Source organism: Balaenoptera musculus, chromosome 20 (assembly GCF_009873245.2).
Source record: "Balaenoptera musculus isolate JJ_BM4_2016_0621 chromosome 20, mBalMus1.pri.v3, whole genome shotgun sequence".
In the NCBI taxonomy this organism is placed as follows: Eukaryota; Metazoa; Chordata; class Mammalia; order Artiodactyla; family Balaenopteridae; genus Balaenoptera; species Balaenoptera musculus.
Window position 1 is genome coordinate 35,650,458 of NC_045804.1, and position 24,348 is coordinate 35,674,805.

At 39.0% G+C, this 24,348-nt stretch overlaps 1 protein-coding gene across 1 annotated transcript in view; it reads left to right on the plus strand.

Annotated features, from left to right (window-relative positions):
- Positions 1 to 12,482: 12,482 nt before the first annotated feature.
- MED13 (mediator complex subunit 13) overlaps positions 12,483 to 24,348 on the plus strand; it is a 93,197-nt gene continuing 81,331 nt past the window's right edge. Inside the window, exons 1-3 of the mRNA XM_036835246.1 lie at positions 12,483 to 12,617; positions 14,454 to 14,688; positions 23,095 to 23,263. Coding sequence (XP_036691141.1) covers positions 12,552 to 12,617; positions 14,454 to 14,688; positions 23,095 to 23,263 — 470 coding nt within the window. The 5' untranslated portion in view covers positions 12,483 to 12,551. The remainder of the gene's footprint in view (positions 12,618 to 14,453; positions 14,689 to 23,094; positions 23,264 to 24,348) is intronic.

Sequence of the window (24,348 nt, forward strand, 5' to 3'; positions counted from 1 at the left end):
TAGGTGACCATAAGTGCGTGGCTTTATCTCTGGGCTTTCTATCCTGTTCCATTGATCTATATTTCTGTTTTTGTGCCAGTACCATACTGTCTTGATTATTGTAGGTTTGTAGTATAGTCTGAAGTTAGGGAGCCTGATTCCTCCAACTCCATTTTTCTTTCTCAAGATTGCTTTGGGTATTTGGGGTCTTTTGTGTTTCTATACAAGTTGTAAAATTTTTTGTTCTAGTTCTGTGAAAAATGACATTGGTAATTTGATAAGGATTGCATTGAATCTGTAGATTGCTTTGGGTAGTACAGTCATTTTCACAATATTGATTCTTTCAATCCAAGAACATGGTATATCTCTCCATCTGTTTGTGTTGTCTTTGATTTCTTTCATCAGTATCTTATAGTTTTCTGAGTACAGGTCTTTTGCCTCCTTTGTAGGTTTATTCCTAGAGATGTACAGCAAAGGGAAGTCTACTCAACATTCTGCAAAAACCAGCCTCCCAGCAGCCTGCGCTCTCTTCGCCATGACAGTCAGAGCCCTGGTTTGGGTGTAAGTGATAGCACCTGGTGCTGGTGTGTGGTGAGCACCCTAAAATGCAACTTTTATCATGCCACTTTTCTACTCTAAAACCTTCAGTGACTTCCTATTGCCTTTTTGTATTTTTAAACAAAGTTTAAAGAAAATAGTTTATTTATCTATCACTGAATCTTATTTATTGATGAATATTATTTCTCTCCTAGGTCTTACTAAAGACATGTGGTATCCTTTTAATATTATTATTAAACTGAACAACTTTACAGGAAAGAAGGTAGTAAACAGTAAACTATATTTATGTCACTTCAAACCTTTGAACTATGAAATCACTGAACGTTAGCACTGAGAATGGCCTTGAAATCAGTCGAGATCAACTCCTTCATTTCATAGGTGAGGAAACTGAGAACAAGCAGATAAATTGCTCAGATATGGATACCCAGCCAAGTGAAGGCCCTGTCACAACTAGAACTCAGCTCTTCTATTCTCTCTTTCTTTCCACTACACTACATTTTACATATATTTACATATTTACATTATACATATATTTCTACATGGTTTAATCAGTATATATGCTATTTTGTGTCTCTTCTATTTACATTACTCTATGTACACATTTCCATGTATGGACATTAAGCTAGGTTCTTGTCATTTTTGGTAGCTACATGGCATTCCATCATATCCATATAGGCTATGGTCCTTTATAAACCATCATTTTGAGTTGCATAAGAAGGAAAACTAGCCTACACTAATACTTTGTGTTAACTGTTTTTAATAATAAAATAGTATCTGCTGCTGCTTTGTAAATTAAGTTTAAAAAAATCATATATTCTTAATCTGGTTTACTCATATTTTCTTTTCTAAAACCGGGCCTGCTCATTTTGTGTGTTTTCTAAGTGCCATTTGTATTTAAGTTTTTTAAAGTATGCAAATAGGTCAAGGTATAAATATATATGAAGTATGAAATTATTTTGCATTGAAAACTGCCAAACCCACTTACTACTGATTCAATATACGTACATATTTATGTTCCTGATCATTCTTTGTAATTCATCTCTTTGATCATGGCTATTCTGCATTTGAATATATAAAAAGGGCTTTGGAAAGTATTATTCTTTTCCGCCTTCCATCTGAAAAACAGAGGGAAAGAGTCTTAAACAAAGGTGAATACCTCCAAAGTTCATGCAATACTTCTCAAAATGTCTCAAGATTTATGTCTTTGGGGCTTCCCTGGTGGCACAGTGGTTAAGAATCCGCCTGCCAGTGCAGGGGACACGGGTTTGAGCCCTGGTCTGGGAAGATCCCACATGCCGCGGAGCAGCTAAGCCCGTGCGCCACAACTACTGAGCCTGCGCTGTAGAGCCCGCAACCCACAACTACTGAGCCTGCGTGCCACAACTACTGAAGCCCGCGCGCCTAGAGCCTGTGCTTCACAACAAGAGAAGCCACTGCAATGAGAAGCCCACGCACCGCAACAGAGTAGCCCCCTCTTGCCGCAACTAGAAAAAGCCCACGCACAGCAACGAAGACCCAACACAGCCAAAAATAATAAATAAATTTATTTAAAAAAAAAAAAAGATTTATGCCTTTGGGAAAATTAAGCCCAGAGTGGTAATCCAATGATCATTTTGTGGTGTTGCAGTATCTTATTTTTCTTGAAATTCATTACTATAAGAAAAAGCAGATTTAAAAAAAATTTTCTAGTTCATATTTGAATTGGGTATTGAATGGACTGCTTTGCATCCAGAGAAAACTTTCAAGAGCAACACACTCATAAATTGAGCTTTTTACTCATTGTTATTTTTGTAGTTGTTCATTTCAGCATTTGAAAATCACTAACCGTGGATGCTGTGTAGAACTAGGAGTAGGTAAGAACTGAAGAGCAGAAGAAACTTCTCATGGGTAGCATTTCTTGCCCAAATTGTTAATAATAACTATCATTCATTGAGCCCTTACTGTAATTGGCATTGTGCTAAGCATTATTACTACATTATATCATCTAATTCTTATGACAGTTTGGTGTTATTACCCCCATTTTACGTATTGGTAAAAAGAGGTTTGGAGAAGTTAGGTAACTTGCTCAAGGTCACACTGCTAACGTAATCAGAATACAGAGCTTTAATACCAAAGCTTATGCTTTTCATACACCACACTGCCTCTGCTTGGCAAATCACTGAGGGGAAGGACGGTAGTTTACCTTTGGAATGGTCTCATAGGGGAGAACTACATAAAGGGTGAGGTGGTTCCTATGAGAAGAATATAAGTCCTTTTATTAATTGAAATGTAACATCTATTCTGGACATATAATTTAGTAACTTATCCCACATTGAAAGATAAAGGTTTTGAATGAATGCAGTGAGCTTATTAAAGAAAAAGAAATTACTGATTATTTACATAGTTTTCATGTTTTTTAAAAAGAAGCCTTCTAAAATCAAGCATGTCCCATATTACACATACCTGTCCCAGAAAAAGACGGATGAATTTGTTTATGGTGAGCAGAGAAATGAAACTGGTATCACGATAATACATTTCCTCATCAATGATGACTCTTCAGCCTTTGGATCAATCTTCATTCTTAAGAGGTTCCTGACTTGCTTAACTTGTGCAATAGGAACATTTTTTTTTAAAGATAGAAATTCAGAAGGCTGGCTTAATTTGTGCTGAAATTCTTTAAAATTTGACCAGGTAATATGATGTTTTTCAATACGACATACATGATTTGGCTGCCCAAGATATATCTATTTTGAAAGTAGCTTTGTTGAGGGAAAGAGTATTAACAAAGGAACCTAGAAAGATAGAAAACATGCTATGGTAGCCAGCCTTCAAGATAACCTAGAATGATCCTCATGTGTTGGTATTCCCCTCGTACATTGAATCAGAGCTGATTTGTGTGACAAATAGATTACTGTAGAAGTGACAGTGTAGGATTTCTGAGGCTAGATAATAAAAGACATTGTAACTTCTGCCTTGGCGCCTTAGATCCCTTGCTCTAGGAAAAGCCACCTACTGTGGATGCAAGGACCCCTGAAGACAGACCTATGTGAAAAGATTCTGAGGTCTCCTGCCAACAGCCAGCACCATCTTGCCATCCATGTGAGTGAGCCACCTTAGAAGCAGATCTGGTAGCCTCAGAAACTGTGAGAGATAATAAATATTTGTTGTTTTAAACTGCTAAGTTTCAGAATAATATGTTACACAGAAATAGATAACTAATATAGATGTTGCTACCTGGAAGTGAGATTCAGCCATAATAAAATCCTAAGATGCATAAGTAATTTGGAACTGGACAACAGACTTTGGGGAGAGTGTTAGTGGAAGCCTAAAGTACCTTGAAGAAACTGTTAATAGAAGTATCCCACTCTTTTATATGGCTGCAGGTGAAGGCTTGCAAAAAAATGAGGTAATGTAATTGGAAACTGGAGGAAAGGCAGTCCTTATTATATAGTGGCAGAAAGTTCAGTAACACTGTTCCCTGCAGTAACCAAAAGGTAGAAAATGTGTCTAGGGCTTCCCTGGTGGCGCAGTGGTTGAGAGTCTGCCTGCTAATGCAGGGGACATGGGTTCGAGCCCTGGTCTGGGAAGATCCCACATGCCGCGGAGCAGCTAGGCCCGTGAGCCACAACTACTGAGCCTGCGCGCCTGGAGCCTGTGCTCCGCAACAAGAAAGGCCGCGACAGTGAGAGGCCCGTGCGCCGCGATGAAGAGTGGCCCCCGCTTGCTGCAACTAGAGAAAGCCCTCGCACAGAAACGAAGACCCAACACAGCCATAAATAAATTAATTAATTAAATTTAAAAAATTAAAAAAAAAAAAAGAAAATGTGTCTAATGAACTGGGTGATCTAGCTAGGGAGATTTCCAAGCAAAGGTTTCTTCTTGTTGCTTATGGTAAAATGTGAGAGGAGAGAGGTAAACTAAAGGAAGAACTGTTAACAGTTTAAACAAAAAGGAGACAGAATTTGATGGTTTTGAAAATTCTCACCTTCTCTGAATGGCAAACAATGCTAAAATTAAGATGTAGCTTCTGAGCTACAAATCCAGGGCACTGCTAGTAAAACATGGTCCTAAGATGAAGCCAAGGGAGTGATTGTAAAATCTTTTGTTACAGTCTCAGAAAGATTTAAGGTTGTGCATCAGAATACTATTTGGCCAGACAAAAAGTCCTCTAAAGAGATTAAAGGTATGTGTCGCACAGTCTCTCAATAAAATGATAAAGCACCTAGGAAGCTTAAGGGCATTGTCCATCAGTTATCTCACCAGAAGCTCAAGGTAGAGAAGAGCTTATCTGAAAGATATTTGTAGGTGTGGCTTTCATCTAATGGAGTGGACCCCAATAACATTCATGGAAGGCTCATAACATTTAAAAAATAGATATGTATGCAGAAACATTGCCATCTTGGACCAAAAGGGTTAGAGACAGTACAAAATGAAAAGAGGTCTTTGGACCCTCAAAGTTCCACTGGCAAGAAGTAGGCTGAGAAAAGTTCTCAGTGGTAAACATGGGCTATCTTTCATTAAAAAAAAAAAAAGGGAGAAAGGGAGGATGACTCAGGGGTCAGATCCAAAACTCCAGAACATGGAGCTCAGAGCCAGGGAGAATTATTCCCAGGATTTGAGACTTAATCAAGGAATGTTCAACATTTGTTCAGCTGGTTTTCAGAATTATAATGGACCAGTGACTCCTTTGTGCCCACCATTTTCCCTCTTTTTGAACAGTTACCCTGTTACACCTGTCTCACCATGGTGTGTTGGGTGTATGGAGGGGCACATAAGTTGTTGTTTTAGTTTCACAGGGGGAGAGGAACTGTACTCAAGGGGCTGTACTTAAGGAACTACACCCAAGGAGCCTCAGCTGTACCTGGACCTGAGTTAGAGGATGAGATGTTGGACTTCAAGCTGACGCTATAATGAGATGAGACTTTTGGTGACTTTGGGAGGAAATGAGTGTATTTTGCATGTGGGAGGGACATGAATCATTGGCGATCAGAGGATGGACTGTGGTAGCCAGCCTCCAAGATAGCCCTTAATTATCCTTCCCTCCTTGTATTCACACCCTTGTGTAGGCCCCTCCCACACTCTATCACAGTTGGTCTGTGTGACCAAAATCATGTAGCAGAAATGATGGTAAGTTACTTCTGAGAATAGGTTGTTAAAAAAACTGCACCTTCCATTCTGGTATCTCTGTCTTTCTCTATCTCTATCTCTTGGATAACTCCCTATTGGAGAAACAAGCTGCCATGTTGTATGCAGCTCTAAGGAGAAGGCCACCTGGAAGAATACTGAAGCCTCTGGCCAATGGCCAGCTAGGAACTATGTCCTGCCAACAACCATGTGAGTGAACTTGGAAATCAAGTCTTCAGCCCTACTCTAGCCTTGAGATGACTGCAGCCCCAGCCAATATCTTGACTGCAACCTCATGAGAGACCCTGAGCCAGAACCACCTGGCTAAGTCACTCTCGGATTACTAAACCTCAGGAACTGTGTGAGATAATGAAATGTTTATTGTTTTAAGATGTGAAGTTTCAAGGTAATTTATTATGCAGCAATAGATAACAAATACACCAGCCCAAGAGCCAGGACTTCACAGCAGAAGCTGAGAGACCACAGAGGGAGGTCTGATGCACTCTTGCATATTGCCCCATCATCATAACACCTAGTACAGAACCTTGCTCATAGTAAATTTCAGTAGGTATTAAGTGAATGAATGAGTGAATGTCAAAGCCAGTGATAGAAATGGTATAAAACTCTGTTACCTTCATCTATATTACTATTAAATCCCTTATATACTCTTGGTAGAACTAAGAGATTCTAGAATAATCTTCCTATTTTCTTGGCTGGTCACATCTTTTGAACTCCTTTGAACCTTTTCTTGGGGGAAGAGAACAATAAAATTGCAAACCGGTTTGTATCTTGGCAGGAGTAATTATCCTACGTGACCAAAGTCCTGCCTGGAACCTTTTAGCAGGAGGAGGAGGTTCAGCAAACTGCACTTGTCTCCTCTCTCAACTTTGGCTACTCTGAGAAAAATCATCTGCTCAATAAGAAAGGAATGCTCAGCATTTTGCAAAAGTGATTTCCTCTACTTCCCTATCTTCCTTGTTGATACCTTGATGGAGGGAATAAATGTGAAACAGAAAGAAAGGATGTTTTCAGATAAGCTCCTCTTAATTAGTTCAGGCCTCTTCACTTCCTGCCTGGATTACGACAATGCCCCCAACAAGTCTCTTGGCATCTTGTTTCTAAAAACAAATCTTAGCTCAGCACTCTCATGTTTAAAGTTTTCAGTGGTTATTCATCCTCTTCTGGACGAAATCCAAACTCTTCATGATTTGGCCTTGAGGGTTACTTCTTCAGCCAAATCTTTTCTTACCAACACCAGGCTTTCCAGTCCTCCCCCTATTCCTTCTGTCCCTCTCCTTCCCCTCTCATCTGCATCTTCTAGCTCCACCCGACTCATCCTTCAAGATTTAGTTTCAACTGCACATCCAGGAAGTTTCTCTTGAGCCCCTCACAATAGATTAGCATACTTTACAGACCTCTTTGGCCTTGGGCAAGTTGCTCTCTAAATCTCAGTATCCCAATCTAGAAAATTGGGATAATATAGTATGTACTTACCTCAGAAGCTTGTGTCAAGGATTATAGATAATTAATGCAAAATACTTAGCACAGGGCCTGACATACATTAAGTATTACATATTAGGTGAGAAATCATACCAATGATTTAATCCAATCTCTTTATTATGTTTGAGGAAACAGAGATCCAGAGGAGTCAAACGACTATCTCAAGTAAAATAAAGATGGGGGAGGGGAATATCTGATTTGCTTATGAAGGTTTACAAGCCAAATTTCAAAGTGAGGAAATTAGGGGGAACTGGCTTCAAATTTAATATTAAAATAAAACATGTATTGAGAAATAAATGAGGTTGAGAGTAGATGCTGTACTACTAAGAAAAATGGCAAGTCAGGGCAACTGTCAAGATAATTCAGGATATTTGAGGCTTAGAACTGAAAAGTGTTCTTACTGTCTCAACTTGCTAATTTACTATCTGTTTATTTCTATTTTCAACTAAGAGTGTCTGTGCATTCACTAAATGAAACGGTTTGTGATGCCTCAGCCTTTTGTTTTCTGTTGAATCAAGTACAACATTAAACCATTAACATGACTTTAAGGAAATCAATATTGTCCCCGGGCTCAAGACCACTCACTCCACAGCTTAACTGGTCCTTAGCTTTCAGCTTTTGACTGTAGACTTGTATTCTCCAACACAGTAGCCACTAGCCACATGTGGCTTTTAGGCACTTGAAATGTGACTAGTCCAAACTGAAATGTGCTTATAAGTGAAAGTACATGCAGATTTTAAAGTTTTGGTTAAAACAGCAAACCATCCCAATAATAAATTTTTATGTTGACTACATGTGAAATAATAGTATTTATGTTACATTGGGATAAATATAATACATAACTAAAATTAATTTCACCTATTTCTTTTTCTCTCTTTTAATGCGGCTACTGAAAAAAATTTAATTATTTATTTAGCTCTTATATTTCTACTGGACAGAGCTGCTCTAAACCCTGGGATTTTTCAGGATCAGGAGGGGAGCATAAGTCCTAAGGCCAAACATTGCCCTTTCCTGGACTTTCTCAGTCTCAGGTGATGTAAGTCTGTCACCCTTCCTGGAGGCCTGGCACCTCCATTTTCCCATTCAGAATGGAGCCCTTAAAAGGATGAAGAAGTTAAAGAACAGTTTTATTGTTTTATTTTTTATTTTTTAACATCTTTATTGGAGTATAATTGCTTTACAATGGTGTGTTCGTTTCTGCTTTATAACAAAGTGAATCAGCTATACATATACATATATCCCCATATCCCCTCCCTCTTGCGTCTCCCTCCCACCCTCCCTATCCCACCACTCTAGGTCTTCACAAAGCACCGAGCTGATCTCCCTGTGCTATGCAGCTGCTTCCCACCAGCTATCTATTTTACATTTGGTAGTGTATATATGTCCATGCCAGTCTCTCACTTCGTCCCAGCTTACCCTTCCCCCTCCCCGTGTCCTCAAGTCCATTCTCTATGTACAGAACAGTTTTAAATGTAGATCACTGAGTGAATCCATGTTTCAAAGAGTGGAAGACAATAGGTGATTATTGACTCAAGGCAACCTCTCAGTTCATCTTAAGATTCCTGGTTGGCTCTCCTATTTTACTTGGATTATCTCTTTTAATTGTCACAACAACGCTAACATATATATGTGCTATTATTACATGCATTTTATAAAGTAGTAAATGGAAGTTAGGGAGCTAGCAGGCATGGTGTGGAGTTTTCATCCTAGTTTGTCCAACTGTCCAAGTGCCATATCTAGCAAGATTATGAACTCCTTGTGTATCCTGTACCTTGTCCTTACATGACCTGACTGACACATTGTAGATGACAAATATGTGTAGTAAAATGTATATATAGTATGACTTCAACCATATATATATATATATATGATATATATATGGAAAGTCATGGGCATATGGGGGAGTAATATACATTTAAAATTTTTTCATCTTTACGCTTTTCTGTATCTTCCAAACTTTTGACAACGTACATATACTGTTACTTCCCTTATTCTTTAACTCACACAGAATGTCATTTTAAGAGAATGTAGGTCGCTGCTGACACGTTCTCTGTATGCCGATATTGCCCTTTTCTCTCCTCCCCATGTTTCCAGTCCTCTCACAGTTGGTGTCCCCTCCTCCACTTTGCTTCTCAATTCTTTCTCTCTCAATCTCTCCTACTTTTTCACCTCTCCCTCCTGCCTCCTCGCCCCCCCCATCTCCCTTCTTTTTGAGAAGATTGACATTCAAATGAAAAGTCAATCAAATGTTACTTCCCACCTGGTGGGTTTCAGGCAGATTCTATCTGCCTCTGGAGTCCTGAGGAAGGTGCTCAGGTTGTGGGGGGGGGGTGGGCAGTGGAGGGCAAGACTTCTAAAGAGGATGGTGTTAGATAAAATAAAAGGTGGGGGAGGACTTTTCAGAGTGACAAAAGCAGTGGGAACAAGGGTCTGAGGATTCTCTCAGGGAAACAGAGATGAGCAGAGGGTCACTTACCTTACTGGGCCTGGAGATTGCTGTCTCCCAGTGTGGGAACTCGGTTAGAAAGGATGTGAACCTTAGTTGATTTGAGCTCCTGGATTGAATTAGTCCTGGTTGTATAATTGACTTTGATATGTGGCCTTTGGATCTGAATTGGGTTTAATAAGATTTAACTGTTTCAAAGGGCTTTATAAGAATTCATTTTATCCTTCAAATCTGATTTCAAATGCTACCGACTTTGAGATGCCTGCTCTGACTTTGGTGCTCCTCGTCCAGCACTCCTATTGTGCCATAGTTGATACATACATATTAAAGCAATTACCTACATTGTATTTTATCTTATTCTGTGGGAAATGGTTCCTTTATTGTCTTGCTTCAGGAATCTTTAGGGATATGCATGTATCTTATTCATATTTGTATCCCAGGCCTAGCACAGACCAGGAACACACTCAGTTGAGCATCAGGTGCTCAATAATGATTTTTAAAAATATATTAATAGCTAACATTTAGTAAATACTGTGGCAAGCCCCATGCCTGCACTGTTTCATCCACCAGACGCTTTAGGAGAAAAGAACTTTCATTATTTTTAAAAAATATTTATTTATTGATTTATTTTTAAATTTTTGGCTGTGGTGGGTCTTAGTTGCGGCATGTGGGCTCTTCCTTGGGGCTCGAGGGCTTCTAGTTGAGGCACGCGGGCTCCAGAGCGCGAGGGTTCTGTAGTTTGTGGCAGGCAGGCTCTCTAGTTGAGGCGCGTGGGCTTAGTTGCCCCGTGGCATGTAGGATATTAGTTCCCCCACCAGGTATTAAGCCCGCGTCTCCTGCATTGGAAAGTGGATTCTTTACCACTGGACCACCAGGGAAGTCCTGAAAAGTACTTTTATTATCCCTATTTTACAATGAGAAAACTGAGAGTAAGAGAAATTAATTTGCTCTTGGATCAAAGTCAAATTTGATCCAAGATCGGCAAGTGACAGAACTTTTTCTATAGACCTTTGGCTTCAAGATCTGGACTCTTCACCACCATATGTGAATCTATATAGGTAGAGGAGGAAAGCTTTTTAATCCGTGGCTGAAGAAGTGACATATAAGAATCCACCATTATTTTACAGAGGCAATTAAGATTAAAAATTGGTAAAGTCCTAACTCACTCACTGATGTCTCCAGTTTTTTGAATCACCTTTACTTCTTCCTCCCTCCTTCCTTTCCCCCTTCCTTTCTGTCTCTGTCTCTCTCTCCTTCTCTCCCAGCTAAAAGTCTTGGGCAAAAAATGTTTGAACTCCTACGTTGAAGTGTAATCCAGTCAAGAACTAAATGTTTTGTGGGAAAGGGAACTAACGTTTTATTTGACTCCTACTTTTTACCATTCATTCATTTGCAAATTTACATCTATCAAGCACCTACTGTGTGCTAGGAACCTTTTTTAGACACTAGCGATGCAGCGGTAAACCAAAGTAAGTCCCGGTTCTCACGGAGATGACACTCTAGTGGGCACTTCACATACACTGGTTCACTTATTCCTCACAATAGCCACACCTAATGATGACAACAATAATAGATAACTCCAAACAGTGTTTATCTGTCCCGGGCACTGGGCTACGTGCTTTCTTTGTGTTAACTCAATTACCACAACAACCTGTGAGGTAGGGGATATGTTTTCCTCATTTCGCAGATGAGTAAACTGAGACACAGAGAGGTAAGTGATTCGCTCGAAGTTCGAACCCAGGCAGGGTGGCTCTAACTCCCAGGCTGTTAACCACAGGCTATATTGTTTCGTTTATGTTTCTTAACATCACAACTTTCAAGTGACCGAATCCTCTCTCAGATCATCTGACTCCCAAGCCCAGGGGTTTGCTCTGCACCCCATGGCCTTGTGGAATAAATGAGAATGGCTTGGAATTTTTGCAACACTTCCTCTTCCAAAGAATTCAAACTGATTTCAACATAATTCTCAGATTTGTGATGTGAACCCTCTTGTACTGTGAATTCTGCGGCAAGGAGAAAGCGCCAGGGCCCGGGTCATCTCACACTGGCCGGGGCACCCAGCAGGTGGCGCTATTTTAGTGGCCACCAGCTGGCTACCCCGTCCCCCTGGGCTCACCGCCTCTGCTGAAAGCTTCCCGGCCCTCCCTCGCTCCCTCCTCTCTCCTCCTCCCCACGGAGCCCGGGCCCATGTGACCTTCAGGCGGCCAATGGGCGAGCAGAGAGGGCGAGCTGGTCCCTGTGGCCGCCATTAAAGCGAAGGGAAAACCCGTGAATTCGGATTAAAGGGGGAAAAACACCGCCCGCTGGGCCCACAAAATGGGGGAGACTACGGCGTCCCGGCGGTGAGGCCGCAGGAGAGCGGACGCTGGTCCGGCTTGGCTCAGGGACGACACGAAGACACAGCCAGAGAATGGTCTGAGCCCGCAGACGCCGCCACCACCTCCGCCACAGAGGAGACTCTGGGCTTAAGGACATCGCCGCTGCCGGGCCGGGGGCCTCGGCTTCTCTCCCGGTTCTCGCCCTTCCCGCCCCTCTGCGGGCGCCTCTCTGCCCGGGAGAACCCTCCAGGGCTTGGGCTCTGCCCTCTCGGACTCGATTTTAATTATTTATTGTGTAATTTATTATTTTTTCTTGTGGCAGGGGCACACATCCCCTCTGTCCCCCAGAGAGGGACGAGCGTCCGCGGGCTCCGCGGCGGCCTCAGTCCGGCCGGCCGGGCGAGCGCGGCCCTCCCGCCTCCGGCCCTCGGCCCCGGGCGGCTGGGTGCCGGCCGGGCGGCGGGGGCTGCTCGCGGCGGCGGGGGGGTGGGTGGGGAGGGCTGGCGGCCCGGCGGCCTCCTCTTCCACCGCCCCCCCAACCACCACCCCCCCGCCCTCCCCGGTGTCTGTGTTTCTCTCTCTGGTCGGAGGCGGCGGTAATGGCGGATGGTGGGTTGTGGCGCCGGCGGCGGCTGCTGTGAGGGACGATGAGTTCCTCCTTCGTGCCGAACGGGGCCAGCCTGGAAGATTGTCACTGTAACCTCTTCTGCCTGGTGAGTGCCGGGCGGGGGCCGCGGCGAGCGGGCGGTGGGGGAGGGGCCGCGAGGTGCGCCCTTGGGCCGTGGGGGAGGGGGTCCGGGTCGGATCCAGATGCCCGAGTCCCCGGGCAAGGCCCAGCCGGAGCCGGCGCCGCGGCGAGCTCCGCACCAGCCCGGAGACGCGTTCCACCCCCGCCGTCCTGGGCTCTGTTTTAGGAGTGTCGGCCTTTTTTCTTGTTTCCGACTCCTTTTTTCCTCACCGTAGTCTTGTCTTCAACTTGGGCTCCTTATCTGGCAGGACGCTGGCATTTCCCTCTCTGTGTTTCTTGCTTAACTGTTGCTTTTCTCCTTACTGACCATGAACCCCCTCCTCCCACTTTCCACTATCGCCCGTTCTCCCACTACCTCACTCTGCTCATTTGGTTTCTCCCAGTAAACAGGACCCCGGAACTTAAGCACTCTTTTCGTTTTGCGTTTTTTCATATGAGTCAAACTGTAGGGGGTTAGTTTCTTCCTTGGGTGACTTCAGACTCTGTGTAAAAAACAGTAAATGCCATTTCATATGTTTTCTGTTTTAAACTCTGAAAAGAGTTTGCCATTTTGACAATTTCTGGCCGTCTTGCTTTTATTAGAACATTATGTTTGTGTGAGAGGGGAGCGGGCTGATGGAGGAGGTGCCGTGGTTCTGTACTAAATGTTTTTATATTTGTCTGTTTTGCCTGCGTTTTGAGAATGTTTTGAGGAGGCTGCTCCTCCTTTTATTGGAAAGTCAGGGGAAGCTGGATGTAGGGAAGACAATTGTGTAGGTTGGCCCAGGTCTGGGAACATCCAATAAAGACTTTCAAAAGTACCAACTGTTGCAGAATTCAGTCTTCAACTAGATAGTAGCTTAGCTTCATAAATGATTTGAAGTTTCGGTAACTTTCTTTTTTCGTTTTCCCTGTCCTATGAGAAATATTAAGAGAGTGTGTGATAGGTAAGTGGATTGAGTGGGCGGAGCACAACTAGTTGGCAAGTGTAAACTGCCAGTCGTGTATCAGCAGTTTCATTTTTGGCACCTTAGGCTTTGCACCTTTAAGTTAGAGTAAAGAGTTACTGAATTCGCTCTGATGAATTTCTTTCACGATGCTAAATTGAGCTCTTCAATGCCTTTCCGCCTTATAAAATGTTTTCTTGTACAATATCCATTGATCAGCATCTCTTCAGATGTAATAAGACAAACAGGCTTTACGTTTCTGTCTTCTCCAACTCAGTCTATTTTTGGTACTTTTAGGATCAGGTTCTTTGAAGATAAGACTAGCACAAATCTGACGGTTCTTTGTGAGCAGCTATTTGACTTTTCCTAAAAGGGATGTGTAAAGATTTAACAAGGTTTTTTTCAAATGTAGTTCAGATTTCGTTAGAGCCATGACTTCTATAAACATGGAATGATGAATCTTTAAAAGTTAATTTTGTTATAAGTTTGACACCAAGGAACAGATGTAACCAGTTAGAACAGAACTTAGGACAGAGAGTAAATGTTTACTCAGCGTGCAGCGTTAAAGTACATGTTTATATTTAACATTGTTAAGTTTCTTTTATTTCTCCTTGGGACACATATTTATTGACTTGCTATTCAGTGACATGTCAGTATTAATTTTTTAACTGTCTTTGTTCTTTTCCTTTAATATTTGGTTGCTGAATTATCAGAATAAGCATTTTTTTTGTTTTTTTTGGTCAGTCTGCTTTAATATCGTAAGCACGTGTTGAAAAATTGTAATGTCTTAATGAAATAAGGGACTTTAATAGTGAGTACTTTTGATTTTGAATGAATACGCAGTAATAAAAAAAATCATGCTTTCTTTTCTTCAGGCTGACTTGACGGGAATTAAATGGAAAAGATATGTATGGCAAGGCCCAACTTCTGCCCCCATTCTGTTTCCGGTGACAGAGGAAGACCCCATTTTGAGCAGTTTTAGTCGCTGCCTTAAGGCAGACGTACTTGGGGTTTGGCGGCGAGATCAAAGACCTGGAAGAAGAGAATTGTGGATATTTTGGTGGGGCGAAGACCCCAATTTTGCTGACCTTATTCACCATGACTTGTCAGGTGAAAACAACTTGTTTCTAACTAACGATATAGCAATGTTGTATACTTTTCTTAAAAACATTTGTATTAAAAATTAAGATTTTTTTAGTGGAACATTGTTGAGTATGAAACCAGATAAAAATTCAGCTTCATGTTTTATTTCACTGGGGTTAGTTTATTTTACTTAAAAATTATGCATATTATGGCAGGTTTTTTAAGCCTGGAATAACTTTATTCTTTTACCACCTAGCTTTCTCATGAATTTCTGGCAGACAGGGCCCAAGGAAGGCATGTTATATTAATTAACTTAAGAAAAATGGAATTGGGGAGCATTTCCTAACAAAGTCATAAAATACTTTGGAAGCCAAGTGTAACTCATCTTTGAGTCGGTTCTGCCACTGCTCTCTTCTGTATGAATGTGTAGACAGTTGTAGAAGGATCTAGAAATGTTGTATTGTCACTTTCTCGTGTTTTTTTCCCCAGGCATATAGTTACTTTATTATTTTTATTTGTGGTTGTTACATTATTAACATATGAAGGCATATGTTAATTTTCTTATTCTTGGAAAGTGATACTTTTATTTTAGATACTGTTCCATCAAAGACTGTCTTTGATATGAAACAGTGCCAACTTGTTAGCTTTTACAGTGGGACATGGAATCATAATCTGAAAAGTTAGAGAAATAATTTTATGAGCAAATCAGTAAAATTACTTGTCTTGTTTTCTTAACATTTAGGACCAAATGTTACTTTAGAAGGAGAAACTATAGCTCTTCATGTAATTACTGAAGCTTGTGTTTACTTTAGAGTCCATGTTAATTGAATCTTCGATAATAGGAGTGTAAATGATTAGTTGTTTGCTGCAGGGTACCAAAGACTTCAGCAAGATGTAACATAATGATTCTTGACTGGAAAATTTAGGATTTTTAGATAACTAAAAAAAGTTTTCTTATTGGAAGTCGAGTACTCTGACGTTTCTATTATTGTCCATTTGACCTATAGAACCTATTTTATTTTTGGATGTAATGTAATCCAGGTGACTATCTCAAATAAGCACTTAGTAAGACCAGCGTTTTTGAGGGAATATGTGTGTCACATTTGTTTTGATAGTTGCTTTTTACCTTCTAATGAACAAACCCTTCAGTGTTAATACTTACTTTTGAGAGTGCTTGCAATTCTTTTATGATAAATGCTTTCCAGCTTTTCCAGCTTTCCTAATAAGATCCTGCTGGAGAGTCTAGCCCTTAGTTTTAAGTATGTAGTGTGGTTCAAAATATGTTAAATGATGTGTTTGTATATACGTGTATATACGTGTATATGATGTAATATTCCTTTACAGCATCAGCAAGATGATGCTTTGTAATTGTCATGCCAAAAGCTAAGCCTGCCAGCTTCCTTTTTTCTTTCATTGACTTGGGTATGCTTGAGTTACTTTAATCTTTAAGTGGTCATAAAAACCACCTTACTGAAATATTTGTGAAGGCTGTTTTACTGTTGTTGATAACTATAGATACACTGTACTGGCTGACTTGGGGTTTCAGTCTTCTCAGTAAAGTTGGCAGAGCATCTGAACAGACCATCCCCCACCCCCGGCCCAGAGTCCATGAAACACATTTTGTGGAATCAGAGATAATTTTAACAGATACGTAGTATGTCTTACCTTAGTAGGACTAACATTTTGAAAATTAAAAGCCTATTAAAGTTAAATGTAAGCTGTTTTGATGTATATTAAAATATTATGTGGGTATTTTTTTTCGATGTTTCATGTTATGTGTTTAAATATGTTTTCTCCTGAAACTTGTTATATAAAAAAAAATTTCTTCTCTAGTTTAACTTTTTTAGCATATTTTCTTAAAAATGGTAATACCGACACCTTAAAATATTGATTTGAACATGATGAAAGTAGTTTTGGAAGATTAGGCTTGTCAGATTTTGCTGAATGCCATTGAATACTAAGAATTTATCAGAGTGAAAGCAATTGAAGTAGTAAAGAAAAATATATTAGTAGTTGTATGTAATCATATTTACTGTTCTAAGTCTGTCCTGTACTGTTTTAAACAGGTGGTGTAGCCAATGGTATTTTTATAATGTTTTAGCTTTTTTTTTTTTTAATTTGTCGTTTACTTTAGAATGTTTTTACCTAAATCAGACATAGCTTAGAGAATAATAAGGTCTTTGCAGATAGAGTATATTTGTCACGCCCTTTTGTTTGCTCCAGGGACACCGTCTGCCTCCCTTTTGGGGTAATTAGTCTGCCTCTGTCTCTCTAGCTAACCCCTTTTTCATTTCTTCCCATCTGTGGCACTCTATCCCCTTCCTTTAAGCTCCCCTGAGAAGAGAGCAGCTGGACAGTAGGGGTGGCATCAGCTGCAGGAGGCAATCCTGAGTTCCAAGTGGAGGTGTAGTAGTGAGGAAAGGGGAACCGGAAGGACCCAGGTGGTAACAAAAAGCTGGTTAATTTAGTTTCAGCGTGCTCTTCACAGGCAGTGTCCTTCTGTTTGCTTCAGCACCTACCACATCTTGTGACTGAAATATTTGTGATTATGGTGATAATGGTGCCTCTCTTGTTGGTGAGGGAAGGAGGGAGGCATTCCTTTTTGCAGATTAGAAGTCTCAGTTTTTCTTATTAACTCAGCAATAAAAGTACAGAGTTGCCTTTGCTTAACCCCCTTAATCTCCTTTGTGTCATCCATAGCGTATTTTTTTAAAGTAACTTTTTGTTTTAAAATAGTTTTAGATTTACATAAAAGTTAGAGATAGTATAGAGAGTTCCTGAATAACAGCCCTCACCCAATTTCTTTTATTGTTAACGTCTTCCATCAAAATGTACATTTTTCACAGCTAATGAACCAATATTGATACATTGGTATTACCTAAAATTGATACTTTCTTTGGTTTTCTTTTATTTTTACCTAATGTCCTTTTTCTATCCTATGATCTTATCAAAGATACCATATTACATTTAGTTGTCATGTTTCCTTCAACTGTTCTAGACTGTGACAGTTTCTCAGACTTGCTTTATTTTTGATGATCTTGATAGTTCTGAAGAGTTTGGTCAGGTTCCATAGTGCCTTTTAAATTTCTGCCTGCCTCTTACATGTAGCACATGTTTGGGTCACCTTCCTTTCAAGATTTGCTGATATGTAGAAATAGAATGTAAACTGGTTTTATTGCTAATTGGTAAAAGTCTGTTACAGCAAACCAGATCTGATTTGATACATACTTTAACTCTCAGTTACTTGTTTTGTAGCAGTAGTGGATACTATTTAGTAATTTGCAAAGACCTGATGATTTTTGGGTCAGGATTTGTGCTAACTAGTACTGGCCTAACTGTTAACGTTCCAGAAGGATAATTTGTTCATAATATCCCTTGAATCCCAAAGCCAAACACTTTTTTTTTTTCTTTTTCTTTTTGCTCTGTTCCCTCTAAGAGAATGGATAGTTTGATCAGTATCCATATGTTTTGATAGAAAAAGAATTGGAGAACAGAACTCCTCTTTGATTACAACCTTTTAAATTTTAATTTTTTTTGAATTTAAACTTTGTAGCAGTCCTCGTTCAGTGGTTGTGTGATAGAGATGTAAATGTGGTGGTGGGAAAATTTTAGCTTAATTCCTCTGGTCAAAAGTCTTTATATTGGTTCTTTTAAGTGTACTGTTAGTTTGCTTCAGATCAACATTGTTTCATTATCATTAGTCTGTTCTTGAAGGAGAAGAGTTTTGTGGGTATTTTTATTCTTGTGCCTTACCCTTTTTTGAATTTTATTGCTGTCATCATTGGCTTTTAGTTTTTCCCTTGGAACAAAAATAAAAACAACTGCTCCCTCTCTGAGGTTTGCATCTTAAAAAGAAAATCATAGTAGCTAGAATGTGATAAGACTCTTTGAGAAAACTGATACCTTGAGAACTGAAAAAATAGAATCAGTCCGGGCTAAAAATATTTATTTTTCCTGGCTCCTGTGGTATATATATGGGATTTTAGCAACATGTCCAAATACTTTTCATTATAACAGAATTTCATTGTAAATAGTGCCAAACTAAACAGGCCATTGTTTAGTCTTAGAATTTAATTTTGGATGCTTTTACTGAAGGATATTAATTAACAGTGGAATTTAACCTCAAGTGGCAGCTTTAACAAGCTTGACAAATAGATAAATAGCAGCCAAGTATAGGAGTTTAGTGTCAGCCAAACTAAAAAATTGTTTTGTTCCCCAGGTAGCCGAAGAGAGTTAATTCATTTCTGTCTTCTGTTCCATAATTTACTTGTGACCCAACTTTTTATGTTTGCTAGTCTCTAGGGACAACTTTGTTTGCCATGCTTTTTTGTGTACTATCCATTTTGAGCAAGAAAGTGTGTCTTTTAAATCTTCAAATCAAAGGTAAGCATATTAGGCTTCTTTTAAACCAAAATTTTTCAGGTTTTGCTGATCAATAATGCTGCCAGTTTAAGGCTGTCAGTAATACTTGTTGAATGAATAGCTTATGAATGGGCAGTTATTGTTCAAGACAGACACTGAGCTACACATTTAAACATTTCTCTTTATTCTTTCAAGAAATACACAGTATTTTCTACAGTGATCATTTTTGACCCATTTATTATTCATTAGTGCATGTTGCATTTTAATAGTTTGGCAGACTTACTTAGGAAAAGATTCCTTTTTTACTGGCTTACCACTGTGGAGATGTTTAAAGATGTCAGTTTTGAGAAAACTGAGTACAAGTGCTAGGTATATCAACTTTTTTTGTTTTTTTTCCCCCACTCATGGAGAATTATTTTGATGACCTATCACATACTTTTGCATCACTATAATATGTATCCTCAGAAAAAAAATTTTTATGGAAATCAAATTTAGCATTTAAACTTAGGCATTGTTTTCTTCAAATACTTTGTAAAATTTTTTCAAGTAACGATGACGATTAAGAGTTCTAATGCTAAGGGTAATGGAACAGTACTAAAAACACAGAATTGAAACTGTTTTCTCTGGGGATACAGTTACAAGAGGAGGAAAACATTTATTTAAATACATTAAGCAGACTTTTTCCATTAGGCTATGGTTGATTAAGTTCAAAAGAGCTAGGTAAAGATTTGCCATGTGTTCCTCCTCCCTCCCTTTTCTGTTATAATACTGGTGTTGAGATTCAAGGACTTACTTTAATTAATGTAAGAGGTGCATATCACTATGTCTTGGGTGGCTTAGTTGTACCATTTCACTTTTAAAAAAAAAAAAATTTATTTATTTATTTGGCTGTGCTGGGTCTTAGTTGTGGCATGCAGGATCTTTAGTTGTGGCATGCGGGATCTTTAGTTGTGGCATGAGGGAATCTTTTATTTACTTTTAAATTTTATTTATTTTATTTTTGGCTGCGTTGGGTCTTCGTTGCTGCCCGCGAGCTTTCTCTAGTTGCAGCAAGCAGGGGCTACTCTTTGTTGCGGTGCGAGGGCTTCTCACTGCGGTGGCTTCTCTTGTTGCGAAGCACAGGCTCTAGGCTTGCAGGCTTCAGTAGTTGCAGCACGCAGGCTTAGTAGTTGTGGCTCGCAGGCTCTAGGGCGCAGACTCAGTAGTTGCTTAGTTGCTTCCCGATATGTGGGATCTTCCTAGACCAGGGATCAAACCCGTGTCCCCTGCATTGGCAGGTGGATTCTTAACCACTGCGCCATCAGGGAAGCTCCGAGGGAATCTTTTAGTTGCAGCATGTGGGCTCCTTTAGTTGCGGCATGTGGGATCTAGTTCTAGTTCCCTGACCAGAGATCGAACCCGGGCCCCTTGCATTGGAGCGTGGGGTTTTAACCACTGGACCACCAGGGAAGTCCCACCATTTCACTTTTTATATCTCTGAATACAACATGTAGAAGTACTTTTATTATGGTTATAATATCAAGATACAAGCTTGGCTCAGTAGGCTTCTTGTTGCTAAGTGACACCCCCCCCCCCCACCAAAAAAAAACCTTCAAGCTTTTCATTGAATGTTATTAGGAATTATTCTTATTATTTCCTCAGCAATGAAAAATGAAATTGTTACTTTTGTAATGGTTGCTTAGTTACCTACCATATAGGTGAAGATATACTCAAGATATTTGTTGGCCTTAGAAAATCCTAACAAGTGGTCTGTTTGTTTTATGCATACTCCCATTTAGTGTTAATGAGCATTGTGGGCATTTGAGGGTATAATGTAAAATGAGTAGTAAGTTCACCTGAGTTTCTCTAGACAAAAAAATTTAGAGCAATGAGGGAGAAATGCTTGAATATTAATACTGGTTAATTTTTTAACTATATTTAGTATTCTTAAACTATTTAAATATAGGTTTAACTGAAATAGATTTTTAAAAATAAAACCATAGAATATTCAGAATTTTATGTGAAAATTTATATAAATTGTATTTATGTAATACAGTCGTATTACTTACTATTCAAAAGATTTTTAATTTACTCTTTTGGGGAAGAAGGCAAATTCAGTCTCAAGTTTTAAGTGAATGATTTTCTGGTATTTGAAGTTTATAGTGACTGTACAACTTTGAAATGTAATGGTAACTGTGTGTCTTGGTTCTTTGTTGGTTTAAAACTTAGAAGTAGTCAGAAAAAAGATTTTGTTTGGTAGGGGCTACTTATGTATGACAAATGTTACTCCATTGTGCTTCCTAGAAGGTAAGGATTTTTGAGGTAAAAGGCAATAAAAATAAAAGTACACTAAATAGGTTATAAAGAAGTGAAGAATTCCGGCATAATTCTCTTGGAATTAACAATATGTGTACTTTTAGTAATCATAAATCACATAACTTTAGATAAAACTCTTAATGTTGTAGGTATTTAATTTTGAAATGATAGAACCTGATTAGGCTGAAAGCAGATTGCGAAAGATTCATTTTTTTTTCTCTCAGCAACTCACAAATATGCTTGTGATCTAGACCTTTTAAATAATTAAAGTGAAGTCACTATGTGCCACTTCCCTTTTCTTCTAGCCTGTTTTCTTTAATAAAGTGAAACTTGTAAAATTTTGGCTTTAAATGGAAGTAGATAAGGTTGTCTGTAATGTAGTAGAATGTGAAGAACTTTTAAAAATTATTTCAACTCTCAAGTATTGTCATTTTCTAAAGCTTACCTCATGTTTTAAGAGCTTTCCTTTTTTGAAAAAACACAATTAGTTTATTTGAAAGACTTCAACTATAATTTAGGAAACACTTTAAAGAACAACATAAAATCAACATTAACCTTTGTAGTGGCACAAATTTCTAGTGCAGTTAAAGTCCACTGTCATGCTTTTGAGTTAATGTTTATTCTGCCCATTTGTTGTATAAGTTATGAATATAAACCATGTGTCACTCTTAGTATGTGTCTCTGCTTTTATTCAAAAGCATCTTAGTTTATTATTTTTCTATTGGAATGTTATATACATTTTTAGTGTTTAATTAAGAAAGATTATTTTTACTTAAATTGAAAGAAGACCCATATTTATAAAATGTTTATAAAGTTATAGAAGTTACAGAAGGATACTAAATTATATTTGAAATAGCAGTTTAAAATATTACAAAAGTTAAAATGCTGACGGGAGTAGCTATCATTTATAGTAGGATTCCTTGGATGCTTTGTTACAGGTATGAGATGGATAGAGAGTAAAAAGTTTTTTTTTCTGAACTACATCCATACTTATATCAAAATGACTGCATTTTTTTTGTTGTTGGTTTTTTTGTTTTGGTAACTTCACTTGGGTGGTTAATAGATTTGCTGGAAAAATTGAGGCTGTATAGTTAGTGACGATTGCTATAACTTTATATCAGAAGTGCCATTTAAAATTTGTCTTTAAATTTTTAAGTTTCTCCCCCCAAGTAGAGAATCCTATACTGAATAGTAAGCATGGGAATCATTTGGTTGTAATGAGACCTAAGGTGGCTGATAATGCGCTGCTTGTTGGGCTCGTTGCCAAAAGCTTCCTTTTTATCCATCACGTATTTTTATAGTTGAGTCATGGATTAGAATGCTGATGGACATAAAATATTTTGAGTTTAATTATTAACTGTCTAGTTTTTTTGGCAAGGTCAGTTTTGGAAAGTAACTAACAAGTGAGCCAGCTTAGAAACTGGCATCTTAGGTATAGAATGTGTAATATTTCCCTTGGTTATACAAATGTCCTTTTCATTTATACAGAAACCAAATCAGTCTGTTTGCAATATATCATTGCCTTTTTATATGGTGGAAAAATAATTTTCAGGTAATTTAATAGAATAAATGGCACTTTGGCCTTTTATTCTCTATGGAGTAGCTTTGAAACCTGATATTTTAATGTCTAGAGAGATACCGAAGTGATTGTAGCTCAATATTCTGAGGTGAAGTAGGGTTTATGAATTTAGGGATTAAACTATCACACTTTTTACTTAGCTCTAAGTAGATATAGTGCCACAGTGTTACCTTTTGTTTCTTTCATTTCTTTTATAGAAGAGGAAGATGGAGTGTGGGAGAATGGACTTTCCTATGAATGCCGTACTTTGCTTTTCAAAGCAGTTCACAATCTGTTGGAACGGTGTTTAATGAACCGGAACTTTGTACGTATTGGCAAGTGGTTTGTAAAGCCTTATGAAAAAGATGAAAAACCTATAAATAAAAGGTAAGCTGTCTTATTTAAACTCTTACTTGATATTTCTTTAGGCTTGTTAATTTTAATGACTTTATAGAAAATGTGTGATAAAGCAAACTAATATCTTTTATTTTTTATTTTTTTTTTAAAAGCACTTTTCTTTTTTATAGCTACTTTATTTATTTATTTTATTTTTATTTTTGGCTGTGTTGGGTCTTCGGTTCATGCGAGGGCTTTCTCTAGTTGCGGCAAGCGGGGGCCACTCCTCATCGCGGTGCGCGGGCCCCTCACCACCGCGGCCCCTCCCGTTGCGGGGCACAGGCTCCAGACGCGCAGGCTCAGCAGTTGTGGCCCACGGGCCCAGCCACTCCGCGGCATGCGGGATCTTCCCAGACCAGGGCTCGAACCCGTGTCCCCCGCACTAGCAGGCAGACTCCCATCCCAACCACTGCGCCACCAGGGAAGCCCGCAAACTAATATCTTGCAGACATATTCAGGAGGTTAAGTTTGGCAAAGTACTATAAGTATTTAGTTTTCTTTGACCCCTTCATTCTTTCTTTTACACATTTGAATAATTCTCTTGCAGTGAGGATAGGCTGTGTGTCAATGCAGTGGCCTGACTTTTGATTTGGGATGATAGAAAAAATGTGGGATGAAAGTAGAGACTTATGCATTGAAGTATACTTTTTTAGTACTAGTGGAAATACAGTCATGGTACTCTTAAAATTAAGCAGTATTAATATTTGTTTTTGATGGTGATCTGTAGTCATGTTTTGGGTTGAGGTAGTCCTTCTCATTCTCAAACCTCTGTTTTTGCTCTAATTAAAGTAATTTAAATTTGTAATTTTCTATATAAGACATGTTTACTTTTGGGGTGTGTTTCAATTTTCTTCAACTTTGAATTAGGCAAATTTAGGACACTTAATTTGTAGGATAGTTGCAGATGCACAGAAGACTTTAAGACCTGTAGTGTTAAAAGCTTTAGGTTATTACAGTTCTCTGATTTAAATAATATAAGGCACAATCTGTTAGAAGATTTAGTCCCAAGCAGTTGTTGAATTAGTGAGACTTGAAGAGAGATGAAACAGTGGTAAGATGGGATGTGGGAAGAAGAG